The 11759-nt window shown below is 37.5% G+C and overlaps 1 protein-coding gene across 2 annotated transcripts; it reads left to right on the top strand.

Moving 5' to 3' along the window:
- The first annotated feature begins 1024 nt into the window (after nt 1–1024).
- On the top strand, nt 1025–5242 carry LOC105268094 (uncharacterized). 2 transcript variants are annotated; one of them, XM_011307373.1, is made up of 4 exons: nt 1025–1382; nt 3497–3590; nt 3678–3844; nt 5049–5242. In XM_011307373.1, exons 1-4 carry the CDS (start codon nt 1185–1187, stop codon nt 5184–5186), a joined length of 597 nt encoding a protein of 198 aa, XP_011305675.1. In that variant the 5' UTR covers nt 1025–1184; the 3' UTR covers nt 5187–5242. The 2 variants fall into 2 exon arrangements, with proteins under 2 accessions (XP_011305675.1, XP_011305672.1); XM_011307370.1 differs by having other exon boundaries at nt 1026–1382; nt 3669–3844.
- The last annotated feature ends 6517 nt before the right edge of the window (nt 5243–11759 follow it).

The raw sequence follows: 11759 nt of genomic DNA on the forward strand, positions 1-11759 counted from the left end.
TAAAGTTCATGATGGAAAAACAATGGTAGTATCTGTGAATGGTCATTGGTGCGCATGAAAATGAAGAGGGATACACTGTGTCATGGGAAAATGGGTGCGGGTTATAACCCAGAGAAACGGTTTTGCGTCCGGATATCAGACTCGCACGGCTCGCTGAATAATTCATTGAATCCGGAACGCGTTCAATGCTTATTTACATAGTTGGGCTGATGGTGCTATTTGAAATCGTCATGGACGGCTTGAGCGAGAGCGAGAGTTGAAATTGTCACGGGACTCCGTAACCGGAAGCTCACGTGAGAGTTTCTGGACAAAAATATCAAAATTCAAGCAGCATTGGGGTTCCACCATTTCCACGGAAGTTTTGCTCTCATTTACATGTGAAATCCAGTCACCGGAAGTTTCGGTGTCGGTCAAAGACCATTTTAATAATTTTATATTCATAAACTGATTTGTCTGATTTTTTTTTTACTGAGTGACTGCACTCCCGTGTAAAAAAAAATTGTAGAAGGTATATTTTTTCCAAATTTTCAAAAAATTTCGGGAAAATTTTTCAGAGAATTTTTTTTATAATTTTTTAGAAATTTTTGCGATTATAATTTTCTCTTTTAATTATACTATTGTTTTCTTCCTTTTTTGATTTTTCAATATTCTCAAAAAAACGCCGTCTAAATTATAAAAAAAACTTTCCTATTCAAATTTTTGAACAATTTTCCAAAACCTTTCCCAAAAATAAAATTGTTTGGCTTTCCGGTTTTTTTTTGTTTCATAAAAAAAATTCTCTGGAAAGTTTTCCCAAAATTTTTTGAAAATTTGGAAAAAATATTCCGATTACATTTTTTTACCCAGCCTGACAAGAGGAAATTATAAAATTTCCACTGACCCCACATTTTTCATGTCCGAGTATTTTTTTATTCCCAAAACTAATTCCAATTATTATATCATTGAAAATTCTTTCAGTTTAATATACTTCAGCGCTAACTAAACGTCAGAATAAATTGAACTATAAATTCGTATCAGTGCAGTGGGTAATGGGATCTCGAGGTTTGTGGGGTTTCTTACCCTCGTCCGATGTAGTTCGTACAAATCATTCGTTTTTCAGTCACTGGTAAATTCAAGAGTTCGATAAATTGACAGTCGTTCTTTTTTATTTATTTATTTCGTTGGGACTTCGGTGATGCTCTTGAATGATGCATTCACGTGGTGCTGCCATATCCTCGGCGTACTTGTATTTATTGACAGTATTATTGGTATCCTACGGAATTTATGAGGTATACCATCTGGAAGTGAATCCCGAGGAGTTTGCAGTCACCCATCGGCAGAGAATCGATGCCAGACCCAGGGTCTTCTTCAATTTCTTCGTACAAACGCATATCTTGGAGAAGGTTAGTCTCTTATTCCCCCATTCTCTTATTTGTTACATAATACGAGAAATCTGGTCCAAGCATTTATTAACAAAAAAAATAGGATAACCGGGAAATTTCTTATATTCTCTCCCAGAGGGGAATCCGCGGTAAATAACCATACGAGGAAATTGTATATATGAATATGTGACATGTCCGTTGGGATTTTGATATCCAATATTTTCGACTGAGTAAATAATTGTTTTTGTACTCGCCCGGGGGAAAAAAATTGTAAGCGAAATATTTTTTTCAAATTAAAAAAAAAATTTCGGGAAAACCTTTCAAAAAAATCACCTTTTCGGAAAACAAAACAATTTTATTTTTTGGAACGGTTTTGAAAAATTTTTCACAAATTTGAATAGGAAAATTTTTTTTATAAGTTAGATGGCGTTTTTTTGAGAATATTGAAAAATCAAAAAAGTAAGAAAACAACAGTATAATTAAAAGAAAAAATTGTATTCGCAAAAATTTCTAGAAAATTATAAAAAAATTTTCCAAAACATTTCCAAAAAATACAATTGCTTTGTTTTCCAATTTTTTTTTTTTGTTTCAAAGGAAACATTTTCTGACAAGTTTCCCAGAAATTTTTTGAAAATTTGGAAAAAATATTCCGATTACAATTTTTTTTTACCCGGGTGAGTGGAATGGGTTATCATTTGAAAGAGACTTTGATCCCACCTGCTATTTTCTCCCTTAAACAAACGGTTCATGGGCTTTGAGGCAATTAGTCGATCGTTGAAACAGTGAAATACAACATTTGGAGTTTGAAATGGTCCGCAGTTTCAGCTCAATGTCCAATGATAACATTATAGCGTTTATTTTATTGCATCGACGACATCCACTGTCGGCAATCCATTGCACAGGGGTTTACGAGGGATTTCGGATGCGAGACCACTGACAAATTGAACACGGCTCTTGTCAATATTTCGTTCCATTCTTCTATCCCCATTTCCCCATTTATGAATAAAAATGATTAAAACTCGAATTCGATTCGGAGCCGAAATTGTACAGCGTTCGATTTATCATTAGGAACGAATTTCAATTTCGGGGATGTAAATTGTTTCAGAATTTTTTCTGAATATTTATTCCTGTGTATTTTTGCATTTCGAAGGGGAATTGTTATCGGGATGACCATGGGGGTGGGTATCCTGGGAATATCTCAATAGTCTCATTGAACCGGCGATCGAAGTGTTTCGCAGGCACAATGCGGGTTTAGACTCGGTACATGCTCTATATACGGGTACATGCCGTCATTCATGATCCGTTGGGTTGATCGCTCACATCACCGGAAGCTTTCCGAAATTACCAATTACCAAAGCCCTTTAATGTTCGTCGCGATGCACTTTACGAGGTGATTACCATGTCAAACGACTCGATTTCTCGGCCACACGCTAATTTTTCAATTCACTGAACAGCCCACAATGTCGATTTCAAATAAATGTCAATGTAATTACGTTTAAGAAAAGTCTTTTGCAACACGAGTGAAAAAAATTGTAATCGGAATATTTTTTACACATTTTCAAAAAATTTCGGGAAAACTTTTCAGAGAATTTTTTTTTATGAAACGAGAAAAAAACGGAAAACAAAATTATTTTATTTTTGGGAAAGGTTTTGAAAAGTTTTTCAAAAATTTGAATAGGAACATTTTTTTATAATTTAGATGGCGTTTTTTTCGAGAATATTGAACAATCGAAAAAGTAAAAAAACAACAGTATAATTAAAAGGAAAAAATTATAATCGCAAAAATTTCTAGAAAATTATAAATAAAATTTTCGAAATAAATTTTTGAAAATTTTTTCAAAACATTTCTTAAAAATACAATTGTTTTATTTCCCGATTTTTTTTTGTTTCAAAAGAAAAAGTTTCCGAAAAGTTTTCCAGAAATCTTTTGGAAATTAAAAACAAATATTCCGATTACAATTTTTTTTTACCCGGGCATTATATAAATTTAATTGAATCCCACGAAGAAAAATGGGAAATGGGAAAAGCGGCGGGAGGAAATAGTGAAATGAATAAAAATGAATGCATTCGTCCACTGATAATTATTCTATCCAGATAATCTCTCGATTTGATTTCGTCTTTCTCTTTACGCTCAGCTTTTCCCCAGTTTTTCACGGCTGAAAGAAGCGGATTCCCGGGTTCTTGGGGTCGGTAAATTTTATCGAGCCTTCTGGAAGCTTCCACTACTCGGTAAAACACTCGGAACGTTTCTCTGATCCAGATCGCAATACCGTCTTCATCAGTTTATATTTTTTTCCTCTTCCCGAGGTGAAACAGCCAAGATACACTTGATGGTGACGGATTACAATCCCCCAAAGTTCCTAGCACTGGAGTCCGAGGATCAGCTGATCAGACAACGAGTGGAGATTCGTTTCCATCTGTATCACGATCGGACCATCCTCAACGTCACAATCTACTCCCGACGAACTTCTGCTCTCTTTCACGTGAGTACATTTTATTAATATTTTTCCACGGGTATCGAGGAACAATTATTCTCACAATCTGAATAATAAACAATATCCCTTCTTTCTTCATTATGATTTTCGACGCCCAAGGAATCAGTACAATCGAAAATAAATCACTGGAGTTTAGTAGAGTGAGACTTGGGTATAAAAATCCAGCTTGTCTATTTCTTCCCTCATTTTTTTTTCCTCCCCCAAATGCCGGATCGTTCATTCATCCCCTGGAAGACGCCTAATCCCCCGCGTCAGTAGCTGCCAACAATGCACGACGCAAAAAGCGTAGACGTTAGCCAAAGAGATTTGCCCGAGCGGAGGAAAAATTAAATGCACGTCCGTTACGTACGAGCGGTGTTTCTTTTTTTTTTTTTATTTCTATTCTGTAACTTGGGGTTGTACGCTCAACGGTTACTTCTCCAAAGGTAAACGTACCATCCCAAAAGACTGTGACCCTTGTGTCTATTCTTATCCGCACGTGTCCCCGCGAGAGTCGTCGTACAAAAGCCCCCAAGACCCTCTTCGTGAATCTCTCAGTCTTCTCTGTTGACGAATCTGGGGCTTGAGGTGGGGCTCCAGGAGAGGCTCCAGGTGGTGTGGGGTCTGGCGGTAGCTAGGGGATTGTAACGCGCAACCACTTGTATGATTTACGGTGCTCTTGCCACTTTATTTTGTTTACAACATCAGTTCATAGCTCAAATAATCCCCCGAGAAATTCATGCCAAGGAAAATCTACCGGAAGTTGCTCAGACCATCAGAAAATCCCTAGAAATATTACTAGAAATCATGTACAAGACCACAAATAATTATGCATTAACCGGAGATTAATGCGCCAATGATTTTTATTGGGAAGCAAGTTAATGGACAAAATTTAATAATGTTTTGGGTTGAAAGATGGGCCTGATCCCCGCGACTTGCTGACCGCACAAAGAGCCCTCCCTTGCAGACGCTATTGAATGCTCTTCTTTATGATACGACAGCTGTTACCCCGATAAATGTCGTTGAAAGGAAATCATTGTCGTTGTGACACGTGTCGCTACGTCATTCCTCCTGAAACCCGCGTTTTCCGAGAATCTCTAAAGGAATGTGCGGTCATAAAACCGCGGATATCGTCATAAACAATGAATATTAACATTGTATTTTTTGACACTTTATTGCGTAATAAAATTTCCATTTTTATTGTTTCTTCCAGTATACAGTGGGAAGAGGTTTGAGACACATCTTCAAAAATGAGTTGAGGAGATCTGCGTCGAGAGTGGCTGGCATTCATAGAGCTCTACAGAAGGATATTATATTTTTCCAATCCGAAAGGTGCATTAAAGGTCCTTGAGTGTGGATTTTGTTGTTGTGTAAAGAGAGAAATAATAAGCTATTTTGTAACCACGATTTTGTAGCCATGGATTTTATTTTATTGCCGATACTTACGTCTTGAGGAAAAAAGTTGTTTTACGAGGTGTGTTTCTTCTGCGGTGAAATTTATTTACCTCTGATTTTTGGGGTCAAAAGAACAGTGACAATGGATTTCTGGCCACTAGATGACTGACCCGAAGTGATATTACATCAATGGACCGGCGGTAGATTGGAATTATCGAATTTTCATCAGCGGGTGAATGTAAAGCCACGTAGAATTCTGTACTAGGAGGAAAATTGGATTAATCTTGTTACCCCAGCATTTCGCAACCTACTGTCCTTTCAGCAGACCAAATTGCCCTTCAATTTGTGCCATCCTGGGTATACGTTGATCTCAACCAAGCAAATTTCCACCCTCCGATGGGATAGAGAAAAATACATACGAAAATTCAGCGAAATTGCGTTTTTTATTCTGAATGCACCTCGAGGTTATATGCAAATTTTGAAATTTCGGGGGATCGAGTTAAAAATTCACTTGTGGAGAGTCAGGAAATTGGAGGAATGGAATATTCAAGCGGTAAGTGGATTTCAGAGGGAATGTTTTAATATTGGATTTTCGTCGTGGGATAGCAGAGAATGACAGATAGAATTGGGAATAAAATAGAATTCGGGAGTGACTAAAAGGGGAATAACCGCGAATTTCTCTATTAAAACCATTTCCGTCTACAAAGATTTAAAAAAAAATTCTCCACTCGCCTCATTAGCTAAATCCCTTCATTACCGACTGATCCATCGTTCCAACCGATTAAATAATTCCGTGATTATCCGTTAAGTGGCGGCACTCATGCCCCAATTTTTCCCCGCGAGAGTGAATTTAATTTCCACTTCGTAAAAATGCGATGAGGAGAATAAAAATGATATTAAAATTTTTACAACAACAATTATTCCGATCAATGAAAAACACTCATAGCAATGTAATTTGGTAGCACAATTGGATGTTCGATTTTCACCGGATGAAATCGGTGTGGGACGAGTCAAATCCAATTAAACTAATGAGATACGCGGGTTGAAAATCAAAGCCGGAGTAAAAAAGAGGGAAAAAAACAGGAAAAATTGGGCGCCGAAAGCCGTAAAATTCGAATGAACCGGGAATACTTGGCAATCGGTATTTCGCCATTATCACTAATTAGAGGTGCACATGGTGCAGACAAAACCCTCGGATAGTATCAGAGCAAAAGGGACACCGGTACAACACATGGGGGATGGGTGAGAGGCCGTTGAGAGGATGGGTTTATATGCGTTGGCTGCTGCTTGTGACATTGATTGATGTTACCGTTCGTTTTACCGCGAAAATGCCCCACCAATTATCTGCCATGTACGTCACCCCCTCCTCGCATTATCGCAGTGAACAAAAGGGACTTATATTTTTTAATAAAAAAAAAATGTAACCACTGAAGTCCCTTGGATGCGAATTATTCCTCATGGACCATAACAATTTTTAGAATGAAAAATCGTTCTCGTGAGTATCGGCAATAGTCGTAAAGACTCTGGGCTATTGAGCTTCATTGATCGTTGATTGATTACACCGATGAACCCTTCGATGATCCTTCTCGTTCGAGGAAACGACCATTAAATGGTCCGAATTCAAGGAACAATGGACAGTCCCACCGGTGGCACAAACGGAATCCACGATTTCGCGATTATGAATTATTGACGATTCGGTATGGGACAAGTTATTCCATCGGTGGTAGGGCATTAACGATCCTGGTGCCTCCAGTCGGCAAATAGCATCCGCTAATTTATGCCACCAGTGTCCAGCCCATACCCTCGGAATTCCCAGTCCACAATGAATACCTGCATCACTGGGTATTTCAGTGGTAATTCGGCTGGCTATTAGTTCGGGATAATTAAAATAACTGCGATTCACTACATATGCCCTCGTTGATTATTAATTCTATAACGATGGCTTTAATCATCGATTTTTTTTACTCGCTACGAATTAGGAAGAATGCCGTTTGTTAATAGAGTATATTGAATCCTCTTCGGACCAATTGCAGTATTTAATTTTCATGATTTTCCAATTTAACGTGGTATCCCGACGATTTAACTATAATTATTGCAATTTCTAGAGAATAATCTAGGTAATCTGGAATTACTTTTAATTGTTGTTAAAATAATTAACATTTTTTCATAATCAATGAGATTTTATTTTATTCGGTGAGTGTTAGAATATCAAGTTAAAATTCATAGAAATATATTGAACTGATTTATGATACGGAGTCACCTCAGAGTTTGTATAAACATAAACAATGGTTTTACAAGAAACAATTGTAGGATTCTTTCATTGGTGACGAATTTTCTTATAGTCTTCGTGGCTAGTCTCTAGTCTTTACTCTCTTGGAAATATTAATAGAGTTCAGACGGTATTCTTCATATTTTAATAAAGAAATAGTGATTAGAATTTATTAACTGTTTTAATTAATTTAACTATACCATTTCCAATATTGAGAGATTGAAAATACGTTACAATATATTATCCTATTTTAGGTGGAATCGCGAACACGATTGGTGATAAGATTTACCGGGTATTCAATAGGCCTTCATAAATTTTCCCTAGGATTATTAACAGTGAAACCTTTCAGCACTTCAGCCACTCTATACCCCACATGCTCGTTCCATCCTAAGCTATATAAATGGCTCTATAACCTCTTGATCCACGGAGGTTCGCGTTACTCATTCTCTCCGTTAGTGATAAAATACGAGAATTATGTTCCTGTTATAAAGCATTAAAAAAAAATGTCTCCAGAATTTTTTTCATCCCCCGCGATGGACTAAAACAAAGGTCTATACCTTATTTTTTTAACTACACATCGAGTTCCTTTGGACTGAATTTTTATTCCCGTGTGGCGAATAAAGGGAGAAATAAATTCCTTCGCACTTCATGTCCGTCAGTTCCTCTTTTACGTCCTCTTTATTCTCCCACTACAATGAAAAACCGAGAACTTTGTAAATAAATTTCATACCGCACTGTTTGAATTCGAAAATAGAGCCTTTATCAATTTTTATCGTCATCCAGTGCTTTGCACAACTCCAGAGCCCATTGTTCGAGGTGTAATGGTCTTTCCATAGATATTTTAATTAACGGATTAAATTGAGCACGAGGGAGATAATGAAAAGTTGGTGACGAGAGTCTGCGAACGGGTCATTTTATTCGACTCGATGGTTCACGCGTGAAAGTACATGCGATATTCTTCTTATCTTCATGTGGTAATAAAACTATAAATTCACTACTATTTCCCCCCCCCTTTTTTACATGAGTTTTACAAAAAACAAATCATCACATAACGAGTCTACCTCATTTTGGTAATTGAAAAAATCAAAATCATTTCAAGTCCCACGCACCAAGGTAGATCTCGACTTTATCGACAAAACCGTTTATGTTAATTCATCTCATTTAAATTCTAATAAATAAATAAAATCCAAAAACTGTAGAATGACATATGATATACATATCAATTGCACGTCAATTGCATTTAATGTTCGGTACTTCCATTACAAAATAAAAAAGTGAATGAAGCCTATACCGAATATATTGTTATAATTAATTTTTTATTTGCAACGGCACTCACATGATCATTAATTTTCAATTTATTCTATCAATTGAATTAATGCTGTAGGTAAAAATTTCTGGTAGATTGATGGTTTGCGTTGATATAGACGATGAGAATTATATGTCGTCAGCTGGGAGTTTGGCGGCTCCTGTAATCCGGCTACTCGGAGGCTAGTTGTTGTGGAGGATCTGAGGTCGGGGGTCACTGAGGGTGCGGGATCCACGTTGACTGGGCGTCCGCACTAAGCTCACCATCAATATGGCCACCCTGGAGGAGTCCAGGGTGGCCAGGTTAGCTAAGGAGAGGCGAACCGGGCCAGAGGGGAAACCCAGCAGCCAAAAGTCTCCGTGGTGGGCAGTAGTGGGATCGCGCCCGGGAGTGGGACCGCATTCGCAGCCTGGTCAATACGATTCGACCAATAACTTTTTGATTTTTTTTTCATTTTCCCGAATTATCCATATTTTTTAGCTAATTATCCAACGGTTATTTACTCCATCCGAATATACTTTTGCAACAATATTTTTCATTGTACATGCATATGTACAGCGCATGCGCCCTCTCATGGCGCCGCGCTGGTATCGGAGTTTGAATTTGTGCGCAGAGGAAAAATGGAAAGATAATTATTAACACTTGGTACTGCATTTTGTTGAAGCTAATTGGTTGAATGGCGATGGAAATATTTATTATTTTATTTGCTCTTTGTTGGTTGTATATTATTTATTTATTTATTTGTTATCAGAGTGAATAGGTGAGAATGGAGAAATAAAATATTTGGTATCCACGATTTTTCCACGCGCACTGGACCTTGCATTATTCCAATATTCAGTTTCCGAACGGAAACTCCAATTTTCACCTGCAATTGATCAATTATTCCAGCCCGATTGAAAATTCCGGAAACTGTTTAATGAATTGCACAGTACACCACGGACAGGAGTTTCGTGGGTAATTTGAGACTCGTTAAAATTGACACAGACTTCAATTAGAGCTTCAATTATGACGAAGTTAATTGATGAGTTGGCGATGAAAAATTTTAACGAGCTGTATTTATATTTTTAATTCCACTAGATTTTTTTTACTTCTGAAAACATTTGTTAGCGTACCGTAAAAAAAATAATAAAATTAATCGTTCCATCAAAACAAAAATGAAAAAATCGAGTGGAAAATAATTTTCGTTAGTCGCGTGGAGAAATAAAAATAGGATAATTTTCTTAACGATTGTTTTGATACGTGTATATTTCAGGAATAATGGTTTCGTTTTCGGCTCATCTCGCTAGGTGACGGTGGGTGGATTCGCGATGGTGTAAAACGCCCATTCTGGAGGATTTAATGGCATCGTAAAGCGATGCTCTCATTTTATGACAACACCAGTGACGAAATGCGTAAAGTGGAATTGGTCCAGTGTCGGGGAATAAAAAATTCCCAGTCATATATCCAGCCCTCTGGGGTACAACGGAATGTTTATTGCACGATCGATGGGAATGCATCAGAGTTTTCCCATAAAAATTCATGAATTTACTCCGTTTCCACGAAAAAATGGCAAATAGCATTTTCCATCACCTTCCATTTCTCAGTAAAAGTGGAATTTAGTGGAGACCGTAATTCATCGAAACCAGAAGATTTTTTTTTTATTGAAGATTAAAAAGGCAGTAATTAAAATGATAATTAACGATTTTTTTTGTGAGTATCAATTTTCATAATCTAGAATATCTCAGTGTTCTCCACTAAATTCCACTTTTGTCAACTGGAATTGAACTTTCCGTCGGATATTATCTGTCAATTTCAGGATTCATTGTGTCTCTCACCTGCGACTCACGTCATCCATTTCAGCCCGAGAACTGACGAAACTCCATTCAAGTGACTACGTCATTTTGAAACTCCACACCGGAAATTGCCCAAGTTGACTTGGCGGGGGTGGCAAGCGAAAACTCGACGAACCTGCGGACGTTGATTGGTGGAAATATACGTCCACTGGACAAACTCACAACTTCTTGACAACTTGTCGAGGATGTATCACTGTTACCGTTCGAGGGTGACACACACTAGGAGTTTAAGATTTCAATATTAAGATTTCACTGGTTCCGATTAAACTACACGATTGAGATATATCTGTAAATTTTAATAACAAATTAACTAAACATTCATTACGTACTCTTGAAATTCCTCTGCCGAACGTAAATAAACATTTACCGCAATTACTCCAGCCACAATACCGATTCATTCGAAAAACTGATGCATTTTATTCATCATCATTCACCGTCATTTCCCTCGGAAATTTCCCTTTGAATAAAAAAGAGTTCATCAATGTGATGAAATGTTCACCATCAAACGTAAATCAAAAATAAAATGGCTAAAATCGAGCTCATAAATATTCATACTTGATTACCAGAAGCCAATCATTACCTCCGGTGAGTCGAGCCTTTGATGTCGCCACAGCCCCAGTAATCGCGAATTTAAATGAGCCATTGAACGGTCAATTATCGGTTTTTATTCCCCTCCTCATCCCACCCCCTCCCAATTACCCGCGAATCGGAATGCAGCATTGATACGTTGAAGGATGCTCATGTATTCCATTTTGGTTTAGTCAATTTCCATTCGAGTCAAGCAGATGAAACTCTGGAATTCACGAGGGCGCTTCCACCCCTCATCCCTTGAAATTCAAAATACCTGTTGCCTATGGATTGGGGATGATGAGAGAATAGTCTATCGTTTCCGGTACGTCGATTTGATGGCAATAACTCGCAACTGTGACATAAACATACGATTTGTCAAGCTTTCATCGTCTTCAAGATCTAAAATTACACAACTGAGAAATAAAAAATTCTCTTTCGCTGGCTCTTGAAATTTTCTCGCGGCTGATATTTTCTCGCAACTCCTTTTAATTATTGGAGAATCCTCTCGGGTGCCCACTGCCTCAGACAACCTCGTTTTCTTGGTCTCCACCT

Source organism: Fopius arisanus, unplaced genomic scaffold (assembly GCF_000806365.1).
Source record: "Fopius arisanus strain USDA-PBARC FA_bdor unplaced genomic scaffold, ASM80636v1 scaffold00053, whole genome shotgun sequence".
Taxonomy (NCBI): domain Eukaryota; kingdom Metazoa; phylum Arthropoda; class Insecta; order Hymenoptera; family Braconidae; genus Fopius; species Fopius arisanus.